Source organism: Gekko japonicus, unplaced genomic scaffold (genome assembly GCF_001447785.1).
Source record: "Gekko japonicus isolate JY-2015 unplaced genomic scaffold, Gekko_japonicus_V1.1 scaffold1453, whole genome shotgun sequence".
Taxonomy (NCBI): domain Eukaryota; kingdom Metazoa; phylum Chordata; class Lepidosauria; order Squamata; family Gekkonidae; genus Gekko; species Gekko japonicus.
Window position 1 is genome coordinate 138,093 of NW_015167093.1, and position 14,091 is coordinate 152,183.

The 14,091-nt window shown below is 45.8% G+C and overlaps 1 protein-coding gene across 1 annotated transcript in view; it reads left to right on the forward strand.

The window, feature by feature from the left end:
- Window positions 1–14,091, forward strand: part of TMEM86A (transmembrane protein 86A) — a 66,813-nt gene that overhangs the window by 44,183 nt on the left and 8,539 nt on the right. Inside the window, exon 2 of the mRNA XM_015412896.1 lies at window positions 10,620–10,884. Within this exon, the coding sequence (XP_015268382.1) occupies window positions 10,620–10,884 (265 nt within the window). The remainder of the gene's footprint in view (window positions 1–10,619; window positions 10,885–14,091) is intronic.

Here is a 14,091-nt window from a genome sequence, read left to right on the forward strand (position 1 = left end):
ACACCGTAGCGAAGCACGGGTATCAGGCTAGTATATATATAAAAGGCAAGCTTGCGACGACTCATCTACTCTCCCATTGGCCACTGGGGAAGCTGTCTTGGTGTGCTATTGGCCCGTCCCATTGGCTCCTCCATTTTTACACCCCAGGAAGTCAGTTAAACTGTTAATCAGTTAAAGTGTTAAATGGGAAGTAGCTTTGGAACTGAAAGGTGTTGGGAGGAAACAGAAGGCCTGGTTATCTCTGAATTACAACTGATCTCCAGACTCCAGAGATCAGTCCCCATGGAGAAAATGGTTGCTGTGGAGGGTGAGCTCTATGGCTCTATACCTCACTGAAGTCCTTCAACAAACCTGGCCCTGCCCTTAGTATTGCCAACCTCCAGGCAGCACCTGGAGATCTCCAAGATCACTTCTTCTGGAGAAAATGGCTGCTTTGGGCAGTGGACTCTATGGCATTATACCCTGCTGAGGCCCCTCCCCTCCCCACCCCAAACCCTCCCCTCCCCAGGCTCTACCCCTCAAATCTACAGGTATTTCCCAACCCAGATTTGGCAACCCTGTAACTGGCTACAGAACTGCTTTCCGGATCCTTGAAACCCAGAAAACATGGCATGCGGCTCTCCTCCCATACTACCCACTTGGGGCAGCAAAACGATTTGAGGCAGCCCTGCCTTATAGTTAAGCAGAAAGAAATAAACAAGGCTCACCTCCCTCTGCCCCCCCCCAGCCACAGCCAGGACACTCACCTGGAGCCTCTTTCTAGATCTCGTCGTATTTCCCCCCACAACGAGCCTTATTCCTAGTGAGTTATAATGGTAAATGTTGGAAATATCAAAGAACAGATGCAACATTTTATCATATGTGGTGGACATGTAATAAAGCAAGACAATATCGGCTAAAGATCCATGAAGAGATACAAAACATGTTGAAATTTAAGTTTGTGATGGATCCAGAAAACATACTATTAAATATTTTACCAAGCAATATTACAAGAGTGCACAGTGAGTTATTCAGATACATGGTAGTGATGGCAAGGGTGATATCTGCGTCTAAATGGAAGGCTGAAAAATGTCCATAATTGATGGACTGGAAAAACATATTGAGTATGCGACAATAGTAAAACTAACATTTTATTTGCATAAGAGATCAGAATTTCAAGAGAAATGGAACGTGTTTTTTTACTATATAGCTGAAAACGAAGACTGAATTGATAAAGTGGAGAAAGATTAAGAGATAGAATCAGGCAATATATGTTTGTGATAATGAAATGTCATATAAAGTAATGAAGAAAAGAATAAAATATAGATAAAAAGAAGTGAAAAACTAGAATACATATGAACAATTGTTATGCAATAAAGTAAGTTCTGTTTGATAATTGTAATAGAATCAAAGTAGATGGTCATGAGTGATTGTCTATGTCTATACCTATGTTTATGTTTGTGTCCATGAAAGAGGATCGTTTAGGTATAATTGTAGCAATGTATTGTACACACACACATGTTTGTTTGTAAAAATAAAACAATTATTACAAAAATCGAAATATACTTCAACAAAAATGATATATTGTCTACGAAGCATATAATAGAATCTCAACTCAAGTATTTTTGAATTGAAGTTGCCTTATGTAGAAAATAGCAGTTTAGTTTATTTGAACATATTCTTGCTTAAATGAGTTAAATGTCTCCCAGCTCTTTCATCAAAATGTCATGATTTGTTGATACTGAACTGGAACTTGCTTGGATGGGGCATGGCTGATTTGCTTCCACAGCTCATATATGAGACCAAATACTCCATTAGTACCCCATCCAGTAGTTCATTGCTTTCTGAAGACTGAGAAGCAAATTCAACACAATAAAACAGCTGACCAATTAAGCCTTTTGCCAATATGCAACTGTTTTGTGTTGTTGTTTTTTAAACCCCCAAGGGGGAATTTTATTATTTTTCATAAGACTATTGAACTACAACAAAAAAGATAGGGAGGGACTACAACTAGGGATAAAGAAAAGATACCCACACTAACTAAAAACCCAAGAGAAGGAGATCATTTCCGTTTTAAGCTATATGTTAGTAATAAAAGTGTTAGTCACACAATATACTTGTAGAGTTCTTGTTTTACTTCTATGTTAGTAAATCTTCTTTGCTTCAAAGGGCGGTTTACAGAGTCCTTCTGCCCTTACTTCAGTTTTCTGTCTCTAAAGTCATATACAGTTTTCACTGCTCCTGCTCCCGCTTCACCAACAGAGCCCTCGTCCATTCCAGAAGTAGCAGAGTCACTTGATTTTGTTTCTTCATCTTTCAGGTCTTCCTCTGATCCCAGCTGACATCTCAAAAACTCTTTAGCTTTAAAAATGGAGTCAATCCTCTCTTTTATCATTGATTTTTAAAACGACACCTTCAGGAATCGCCCACTGTTATTGAATTCCATTGGTTTGAAGCTTTTCCTCTTTTGACATATTTCAAATGGAATGTCTTTTAAAATTCTGATGGTTGTATTCCCAGATTTCAGTGGATTTGCCGAAGTTGCCTTTAATATTGCATCTCTGGTCTGTCTTCTCGCAAATCTAACCACAATCTCTCCAGGCAGGCTGTTTTTCTTTATATAATTGGAGTATGCCCTATAGGCAGCTTCCATGTCTTTTATTATTTCCTCCACTGATAAGCCTGTTACTGGAGCGATAATCTCACCCAGAGTCCTCTTCAAATCTTCTTTTTCAGTTTCAGGCAATTCCTGAAATCTAAGAGTCATATTAGCTTTTTCCATTTGAATCTGTAACAAACGAGTTTCCTGAAGTTTTTGTGTTGTTTCCACTTCTGTCACTCTTTTCTTCACTTATTTGCGGTGTCCATTTCTGTAACTTTTTCAGTAACTTGCTCCACTTTCTTCTCCGTTTCTGCCAGCTGGCGCTGCTGTTGAGCAAAGTTTTGATTCAATGTAGCTAGTTGCTGGTTAATACCACCGAGTTGCTCCATTACCGGCTTCAGCATATCCGCTAGTAACTTCATGACGTCTGCTCCCTGGATTCTGGTTGCCTGCTTTCGATTTAAACTTTCTTCATGAAGCCGCCATGTTCCCTCTTTGTTTACAATTTCAAACCGCTTGGCCAGGGCTCGAAAGACTCATCTTTTCGCTATCGGTACTCAAGTAAGTCTCTCAATATAGTCTCGCTGTTTGTTTTCCCCCTACCCCCTTCACTTTATTGATCTGTCTCTGCCCTCCTTGCACTCTGCTTTTCCCACGGGGGGGGGGTTTTACTCCGTTTTGTCAAAATAATTCGTTTACATCAAACTCACGTTCATTGTTGGTCCTTTCACAGACCTCGCTCTCTCATTCGTTGTTCTGCTCGATCTCCTGCGCTTGTCCCAGTCGAATTAGCTTGTACCATATGGTCACTCAGCAGTAGGACTGTCAGGGCAGAAGGAAGCCTCTATTCTCCGGCATCGAGCCGTCAAAGAGGCTAACCCTCAATAGCCCTTTGGCCTGGAACCCATCACAAGGTCTCCGTTGGAGGTGCCGCTTGAGGCTGCACCCCTCCTTGCCGCTGGTGTGCTAGTCGCCTCCCCGCGAGCTGGGGAGAGCGACCGCCATCGCCAATCCGCCAACCGGAAGTCCCAATATGCAACTGTTAAATGACAGAAATTACCACAGTTGGAGAAGTCAGCATGGAATTTTAATGGGCTGATTTTAAGTGCTAATAAAAATATTTTGCTTTTGAAACATCAACACAAAGTACAAACATGTACAGGATTAAATTAATGTTTGCATGGAGATAGTAGGAAAGTGCCCAGGGTTCTGTTGTACAATCCAGAGCCTTGTCCAAATTAAACTCTCCTGATTATATTTCTGATGCCTTTTCCTGGAAATATCTTGTTTTTCAACCCCCAAGAAGTAAATCACAGGCTCCCCCCCCGCTGTACATTTGCTGGGCTCCCAGTGTAGAACTGATATAAAACCATTCTGTAGACTTCCAGCCCAATCTTATGCATGTTTCCTCAAAAGTAAATTCCACTTAAAGATATGTAGAAGTGCTGCCTTGGAGTGTTTGTTGAAAACTGGTAGCAAGCATGGTGGCTAACCAGTTGTTATGGATTCGTCCAACAGGAAAAGAATGAGGTAGTTTTGCCAGCCTGATCTGTAATACTTGTGAAGGTTCTGAGAAACCATCACTCAAGCATTCATGTTCTGCAGCCTCTATCTGCCCGGTAGCCTAATGAATCCAACAGGATTTAAGGCAGCATTAAGGACTTTGTTTATGTTAAACCCTCACGTGCCTCACCCTTGTGTATTGCAATTATCAAGTCAGACCTTGAACCAGTGAACCTGTCCTTCAGACAATAGCAGCAGGAACATAAGAACATAAGAGAAGCCAATGTTGGATCAGGCCAATGGCCCATCCAGTCCAACACTCTGTCACACAGTGGCCAAAAATACCAGGTGCCATCAGGAGGTTCCAGCAGTGGGGCCAGGACACTAGATGCCCTCCCACTGTTGCCCCCTTCCCCCAAGCAACAAGAATACAGAGCATCACTTGCCTCAGAGTCCCTATCTATACCTTGTGGCTAATAGCCGCCAATGGACCTCTGCTTCATATGCTTATCTAATTCCCTCTTGAAGCCGTCCATGCTTGTAGCTGCCACTACCTCCTGTGGCAGTGAATTCCATGTGTTATTCACTCTTTGGGTGAAGAAATACTTCCTCTTATCCGTTCTAACCCGACCGCTCAGCAATTTCATGGAGTGCCCACGAGTTCTTGTATTGTGAGAAATGGAGAAAAGTGCCTCTTTCTCTACCTGCTCTATCCCATGCATAATCTTATAAACCTCGATCATGTCACCCCTCAGCCATCGTTTCTCCAAGCTAAAGAGCCCCAAGTGCTTTAACCTTTCTTCATAGGGAAAGTGTTCCAACCCTTTTATCATTCTAGTTGCCCTTTTCTGCGTTGGCCTTTTTTATTGCAGTTGGACACTGTCTTGACTCCCTCTCTCAGTTCACAGAGGCCGGGCAGCCCCTTGGTTTACTGAGGGGCTGCGGGCAATGAAAGGCAGGGAAGATGGCTAGAAAGTGGTGCAGGAAAACTCCGGATGAATCCCAGAAGGCATGGGTTTAGAGTTCATTAAAAAACCTACTTTGAAGCTGTGACAGTGGCAAAAAATGATATTTCCCCCACCAACATTGCTTCTGTACAGTATAGACCTGCAGAACTGTTCTGTGTGGTCAGGGGTTTATTGGGTTCTGGTCAACTGGAGGATGTGGACTGCTCCGCAGTCTACTGCTAGAATCACTTGCCTCCATTCTAACTTGGACTCTATATTAGCGGCAATGGGATTGGATAGTCCCAGGGCACCAATTTGTACAGTTGTGTGGGACGCCATTCAGTTTGTGCAGTCTGAGGATGTGGGACGGATTCTGGGAAGTTTGAGACCAACTACCTGCTTATACAACCCTTGTCCCCTCTTGGCTGCTTAAATCTGCTGGGGGTGGGGCTGGTGTACTGGATCTGGGAGACTGTTAATACCTCCCTGAGGAGGGTTGCTCCTGTCTAGAAGTAGGCAGTGGTGCATTTACACTAAAACAAACCTACTTTGGATCCAAGAGAGCTGAAAAACTACCGTCCAATCTCAAATGTACCATTCTCGAGCAAGATGATTGAATGGTGGTGGCCGACCAGCTTCAGAGATCCATTCTGATCTGGTTTCTAGGCTAGTTATAGGACTGAAACAGCCTTGGTTACCCTGGTGGATGATACTTACTGGGAGATGGACAGGGGAGTGTGATCCTGTTAATTCTCCTGGGCCGCTTCATGGTTTTCAATGCCATCGATCTTGGTATCCTTCTGGATCATCTTTTGGGACTGGGAGGCACGGTTCTGTGGTGGCTCTTGTCCTGCCTTGAAGGTAGGTCTTCAGACCATGGTGCTGAAGGACTGCTTCTCTACCTCTTGGCCTTCTGAGTATGGAGTTCCTCAAGGTTCCGTTTTGTCCCCCATGCCTCTCAACATCTGTGTAAAACTGGTGGGCGATGTCATACTGAGATTTGGGCTGAGTTGCCACCAATATGCAGATGACATTCAGCTCTATCTTGCACTACCAGCCGATCCCAGGGAGGCTGTGGAAACTATGAACAGGTGCCTGGATGCAGTTTTGGAATGGATGAAGGCTAATGAGCCGAAATTTAATCCTGACAAAAGAGAGGTACTACTGGTGGGGGGTGGGGAACCGGACCTGAATGGCCCAGGTTAGCCTGATCTCATCAGATCTCCGAAGAAAAGCAGTCCTAGTCAGTGTTTCCTCTAAGCTGCCCTAGGGGGTGCTAGCACACAAAATTTTAGCTGCCAGCTCAGGGAATTCAGCTTCCAGCTCACAAGCATTTTCCCCTCTGCTGCAAACAATGGAGGAAGCGAGCACCTCCTTCTGTGGCCCCTAGAATTGGACCCCCTGGTCCAAACCATTTGAAACTTGAGAGGGGGGTTGAGGAGAGGCACTAGCAGCTATGCTGCAAATTTGATGGCTCTACCTCAAAAAACAGCCCCCCTGCCTCAGATACCCCCTGATCAATTCTTCATTATAGCCTATGGGGCTCATTGACTATTATTGTCCCCATAGGCTATAATGGAGCACGGGAAAATCGATTTATTTTTTGCCCACCCCTCTTATGCTTTTCAGTATGATTTGTAAGATGCCTTGAGTCGCAGTAAAAGTGGAATATAAATATTTGAATAAATAAGTAGTTTGGGCAGGTTGATGACGTTTAAGCAACATCCTGTTTGTTAGGTTAAGCAGGGTTCTGACAGTGATTGTTCCACATCTGTTATACTTGACTTCAAGTTCAAGTTAGCCTTTATTGGCATAAATTAACAGTACATTATACTTGACTTGTAAATTTGTCATATTTCACTACCCCCCCCCCCAAAGTAGACTGCAAGACTTCCCCCCTCCCAAAGTGCTGGTATGTTTTCTAAGGCTCAGCACAGCAATGGCTTGAGGCCAGGTCTACCAATATAGTGGAAAGGGGTGGGTAGACCTGTTCTCTGGAGGCCAGGTCTACCAATATAGTGCAAAGCGAAGGGTAGTCCTGTTCTCCGGAGGCCACCTCTGAAAACCTTCTGGGTCACCATAAGTTGGTGTCAGCTATGCTGCCATGGGGGTTGGGGAGTTCATTCTGTGTCTTGTTAACTGCTATTGCATTCCTTTCTCTGCTGTTCTGCCTTTGCTGAAACGCTTATCTCTACAGATGTGCAGGAGGAGGTTGTGTTGTCTGGCAGTCTCCCATGTACTGTGAGAGACTCCTGGTTCCCAGCTTTAGCCACCTAACGGTTTCCTAACTTATCCCGCGCGCGGGAGGGTACCTAATTAGCCCATGCCATGGGGTGTGTGTGTGCATACGAATACCCTATATTCTATTAGGCTCTACTGGTTGCTGCCATTCTTAACAGTGCCTGTGTTACTGCATCTATAGCTTTGCAATAAAAGTATAACCGTTCCTGAATGCGTGTACTTCGTTGTTAGCTGTGGGTTCTGACAGTTGGCTGCAACCTGACGACACTTTCTACCACCATTGGTGGGTGGAGGGTCTGATGCAGGAAATGGGTTATCCCTGTTCTGGATGGGGCAGATGATATAGCTCGGGGAAGATCCTGAACCGAGGCTTGCCTGTTGGATAAACAGGCGGCAGGGGTTGCCAGGGGTGCCTTTCACCAGCTTCGGATGGTGAACCAGCTGTGGCCCTTCTTGGGCAGAAAAGATTTTGCCACTGTGGTGCAAGGCCTGGTAACATCTAAATTAGATGACTGCGATGTGCTCTACAATGCCCTTGAAGACTGTCCGGAAGCTGCAGTTGGTACAGAATGCTGCGGTCGGAGTGCTGAGTGGAGCGGGTCATAGAGACCATATCACTCCAGTCTTGTTCCATCTACACTGGCTTCTAATGTGCTTCCAGGCTCAATTCAGTATGCAGGTATTGACCTTTAAAGCCCTGTATGACCTGGGATCAACATACCTTAAGGACAGCCTTCTCCCAAGAGTTGCCAACCTCCAGGTGGTGGCTGGAGATTCCCTGGGATTATGACTGGTCTCCAGGAGACAGAGATCAGTTCACCTGGGGGAAATGGCTGCTTTGGAAGGTGGCATCTATGGCATTATACCCCACTGAAGTCCCTCCAGTCCCCAAACCTCATGCTCTTCAAGCTCCACCCCTGAAATCTCCAGGCATTTCCCAATCTGGATCTGGTAACCCTACCTACCCACAGAGGTCATTTCCCGCAGGAGTGCACAGGAGCGGAGCTCCAGCAGTAAGGAACTCAGGGGGTGGGCACATGCAACAAGCCCCCCCCCCTGCTCCCAGCAGCCCTCAGTCGGGCCACGAGGAGCAAGAAGCAGCCAGGTAAGTTGCAGAGCCCCCCCAGTCCCCCGGTCCAAAACAGTCCAGTGGCACCTTTAAGACCAAGCTTTATTCAGGTACAAGCTCTCCCTCCTCTGTAAGGGCAGATCTGCATTCCCCCCCCCCATAGCTAGCAATCCAAAACAGTCCAGTGGCACCTTTAAGACCAAGCTTTATTCAGGTACAAGCTCTCCCTCCTCTGTAAGGGCAGATCTGCATTCCCCCCCCCCATAGCTAGCAATCCAAAACAATCCAGTGGAGCCTGAGCGGTGGGTGCTGCCTTCTGACACACTTCTGGTGATGTCATGGGGTGTGGCATATGCAAATAAGTTATGCTAATGAGTTATGCTAATGCGCTCCTGCACCTCTTTTTCTTCGAAATGACCCCTGCCTGCCTACCCATATACTCCAGTCACCTTCGGAGGCCCTGCTTCAGTTGTCCCTGCCATCTGAAACTGAATGGGTAGCAACCCAAGAAAGGGTCTTCTTGGTTGTGGCACCAAAACTTTGGCGGTTCTGTGTCTTTTGCCAGCAGGTGAAGACTTTTTTGTTTCATCTGGCATACCCCCAGTAACAGTTACTGGCCCTCCTTCAGGTGGTGTTTGTTTATGTGTTTTAACTGAATATTGTATAATTTTAAATGTATTTTTAATTTCTCAAAAAATAATTTTTCTTTATGTTTGCCACCGTGTGGACCCCGATTGGGTGGAAAGGTGGCATTAGAATGTTTAAAATAAATACTCACTTTACTGGGGCAAGCACATATGCTGATCCAAACACAGAATGATTACCATGACTGTCAAAATATCCATAAGGCCAATGTTTGCTTGCATGTATTTAAAGGTAAAGGTTCCCTTGCTCGAAAGCCAGTCGAATCCGACTCTAGGGTTGCGGTGCTCATTTCCGTTTCAAAGCCGAAGAGCCACGCTGTCCGAAGACGTTTCCGTGGTCATGTGGCTGGCATGACTAAACACCAAGGCGCACTGAATGCTGTTACGTGCATGTATTTAAATGCAGAGGTCATTTCGGGGGGGATCGCGAGGGATTGCAGTTCCCCCGGGTGAGGTACGGGGGGTGGGGGGCACATGACGAAGCCCCGCCCCCTGCTTCCGGCCGCCCCGCTTCTGGCCCTCATTCAGCCAGGAGGAGGCAGGAAAAGAGGAGGGTAAGTTGCTTCCTCCCTGCCTCTCTCCACCCCTGCCTGCCTGGGGCCAGGGAGGGCCTTGGCGGGGCTTCCTTGCATTCCCGCCGGCCTTGCAGGCTCACCGCCGGGCCCCTCATGGGGCTCGGCAGTGGAGCTGCAAGGCCACCAGCGGCGGCCGGGACTGTTGGGGGTGGGGTGTGTGGCCTTATGACACACTTCCGGTGATGTCAAGGTTTGTGGCCTTATGAAACACTTCCGGTGATGTCAGGGGGTGTGGCATATGCTAATGAGTTATGCTAATGAGTTCCCCTAGCTCTTTTTCTACTAAATGACCCCTGTTTAAATGTATTTAAATGTACATGTATTTAAATGTTTACATATTTGAAATTCTCTATTGAGTACGATTGTGGCTGAGCTTTAAAAAAGTATGTTTTTAAAAAGTGCATCCAGAAGGCATCCTTACATGCTAACAAACCTCTAGGCAGATTATTTGCAAGAAAGATGTATCTGTAGTTCTCTGAGGCTTCAGGCACAGACCTTTCTTCATGAACCTGTCTTATATCCTTTTTCTGCATACAAAACATGTGCTTGGCCCCTGCTGCATACAGAGGGTGGCTGGCAGTGGGTTTCTGAAGCAAGTACACAATAAAAAAAGAAAAGCCGTGTAAGTGTAATCATCAGAAATCAGTATTCTTCAGCATACTCGAGATTTTGTATTTTTTTTCATCTTAGAATGGAAACTGCCTCAAAGAGTCTTACTCTTTGAAAATCCATATAATGAGTAAGATTGATTTCCAGGGCTTTTGTGCTTTACAGGGAATAAATGAAAATCTCTTTAAGCCCTTATTTTTGGCTCGGAGGCTCAGAAAAGTTCCTAGATTGTACAGTTGATCACATTGGGGAAAGTGTGGTAAAGTTCAAGTCCCTTTTGTTCTTGTAATTTTCTGGTGGTCAGCAGGATTCTTAAGTGAAAGGGGAAGTGGGCTTCGAAAGCCAAGAGGAACAATTGGGTAATGTTGTTTACAGTCTCTGCGGGGCCTCTGCTGATTAGATGGATTTTTTAAAAAAACCCTCTTACAACTCCCTTTTTCTTTCTTCTAGGTGAAGAGTGAAGGGCCGAAGCTGGTGCCCTTTTTCAAAGCCACTTGTGTTTATTTTGTCCTCTGGCTGCCGACTTCAAGCCCTTCTTGGTTCAGCGCCCTCATCAAGTGTCTGCCTATCTTCTGCCTATGGGTCTTCCTGCTGGCTCACGGGATCAATTTCCTGATGGCCCATCGCAGCGCCTCTAGGATCTTAGCTGGCCTGATATTCTCAGCTCTAGGAGATGCCTTCCTCATCTGGCAAGAGCAAGGCTACTTTGTTCATGGTCAGTGTTTTCCCCACCACCACCCCCGTCGCTATAGTCATGCCTTTGCAATGCATGTCGTGCCTTTTAAGAGACTGAGCATGGAAATAGCATGGAAATCAAAAAAACACAAACTGGGAAAGTCGCTATCATATGCACAAAAAAAAAGTATTAGAACAGTAAACACATCAAGTGTTCAAATGGAAATACATTTATAAGACAGACAATGTTTACAAACCAACAGTTCACCGTGTCAACAGTTTTCCAACAATTTATAGTCCCAACAGTATCAGCAAATTACGAAGAGTCCGGCTTCGACTTCGTTTCGATGGAAAACTTCATCAGAAGTGATTACCAGCAACCATTATGTGTTTGAATCCAATTTTGTAGAAGAACAGAACATTCTCTAAGTTGCTATGCCGTATACTATCTGGGACTAGCCCTTCAATAGGCTTGAGAACTTTTTATATATGGGCAAATCTCTATATGGAGTTCTTACAGTCACTAAATGCTTCTAACTGTGAAATATCATTCTTAGCACTTATAGGAGACTGACAGGGAATACAAGGGCTAACTCATATTTCCATTTGCACACTTGATGTGTTTACTGTTCTAATACATATTTTTTGCATATGATAGCGACTTTCCCAGTTGTTTTTTTATTTATTTCTATATACTGGGAGGTTTCTGCTGTGTTGTTAACAACATAGAAATAACAGGAATGTTTGCACAACAGTGTGACAGGAAATGCAGGAAGAAGTGGTGGGTGGTGGGCAGAGAAAAGGCATGATGTTGTATGGGTTTTTGCACGTCTTTCTGCCATGTAAACTCTGACCACCCTCCCAGATTCCCTCCACATATAGCCTCCGATGCATTCTTGATCAGTGCTGGAGAGAATATGGGATTTGCAGAGTGCCAGGGGACTTGAAGGGGCTGGATGTGCTGAGCCAGTACGTTTAGGAACAAAATGGCAAGTAGAGTGCTGAAGCATTACAATGCACTGCAAACTCTGTGAAGAGAGGAGAGAACGTTAGGGAAGGCACAGAGGCACTGCTGAGAATGGCACTCCCATGTCTCATTCTCCTCCTCCCCCCTGTAGTGGGATGCAACACGTTTTCCATCCCCCTCCCATCCTCTGCTGCCAGTGGAGGAACTGTAATAACAAACTTAATGGGCTCCTGGGTAGGGATGTGCATTTGGTTCGTCTGAACCGAATGCACCCCCAAAAATGGCCCATTTGGGCCCCTTTCAGGCTGCTGCGGGCCAATTCAGATTCTCTGATCTGAATCGGCTTGCCGCTGAATTGCCGCCGATTCGGCCCCATTCGGCAATTCGGCCCCATTATATCCTATGGGCCATTGAAGTAAATGGTGAAAACATAGGGTATATTCTGGGGGCTGGGGGGGAGGGGGTTTGAGGGAGAGGCTTCAATCTCACAGGGTAGCTGCTGGAGCCTCCCCCCAAGATGCCCACCAAGTTTCAAGAACATTGGACCAGGGGGTCCAATTGTACGGGCCCCCAAACAGCTTGCCCCCATCCCCTCCATCGTTCTCTATGGTGGGGGAAAAGTAACTTGCCAGAGCAGGACCTGGTTTGACAAGCTCTGATGAGGAGGAAAAACAATGAGCAGATGCTTTTCTCTGTGGAGAATAGGATGGGTTGGATCCAGTCAGTTCACACAGGCTGTGATCATACGGGCAGTTTGGCCCGACACAGGCACTCCTCCCCTCTGGATCAAATGGGCGCAGTCAGCCACATCTGTCCGGTGTCCCCAAGCCATACTTATCCCATCATAGGATGACTTGGAGCTGGGTTAAAAAGGCACCACATCACAAGTTGTGTTTCCGGTTCCCTGTGCAGTCATTGCGCATGGCCGGATGTCTGAACGCGGGGCAGCATGCGCAGAACGGATTTGGCAGTCTGAGTTTGCAGATCCGTTCTGCCGCCAGGGAGGCGTCTTTTTTAAAATTACCTATATGCGCACACGCATGCATCTGTATGCGCTCCTATGTGCACACATGAATTTTGGATTTTTTTGGGCAGTGCGCTCCATGGCTGCAATAATGTGGATGCTTTACCATGGGATGTCTCCATGGGTCACCCACAGCAGGGTGTGCTGTGTGGTCGATATGCTCCACAACACTTTAAACCGGTTCAATTAGAGGTGGCACCGTATCACGCCAAGCCGCCACTGTGGACACGGCTTGTCTCACACCAGTCTAGAGCCTCTATTCCACAGGTCCCATGATCATCAGTGGAGCCATTTTTGGAGGTCAAAGAGAATTTTTCCTTCTTTTTCCCCCAGCAGAAAGGGTGGTTGGTTGGATTCAACCCCTTGTTTATCCGCTTTTCATTATTTGTTTTGGGAATGTAAAAAATACCTGCAAATTCAACTTTTAAAAATCTTTTCACAGTCATTTTAGCACTAGTCCAGTTCGATATGGGTCTCGTTGATCTCTGTCAAAGCTTTGGCCACTGACTTCCCCTCTCCCAGTGTTTCTCAAACCATTGAATCAATGCTCTAAAAATACTTTTGTGGGTACCGTATTTTTTGGACCATAAGACTCACTTTTTCTTCCCAAAAAAGTGGGAGGAAAAGTGAGTGCGTCTTATGGACCGAAGGTTCAGAATATTTTTTCCCTGTTTTCCTCCTTTAAAAACTAGGTGCGTCTTAAGGTCAGGTGCGTCTTATGGTCCGAAAAATACGGTAATTGCCACTGCAGCTCACGGTAGAAAATGTGGTGAGATCAGATTTCAGAAGAGCTGAAAAGCAAAGCCTATGTTGTCCTTTCCCCACCCCACTTCCTCTCAGAAAGTCCATCAGTGCATAGTTTCTATGGATGCTGTATCTGATAAGTAGTAGATCAGGTGATGAATCAAAGCCACCATTTCAGATTTCACCAGGGCTATTTCTGGGCAGGAACGCACAGGAACGGAGTTCCGGCTGGCTCCCAAGTTGGCCACACCCGGCAGGAACTCAGTATAATAGGCCACACCCAACAGCAGAAACTCATTAGGATTGGCTACATTAGGGGTATGTGGCCTAACATGCAAAGGAGTTCCTGCTCCAAAAAAAGGCCCTGGGTTTGGACAACAAAGAAGGTAAACAGAATAAGAAGCAAAAGGTGGGTGTGGCTGGATAACCACACTTCTGGTAACATGGGGGTGCGGCCTAATGTGCTAATGAGCTGTGCTGTCAAGGGTGTGGCCTATTATGCTAATGAATTC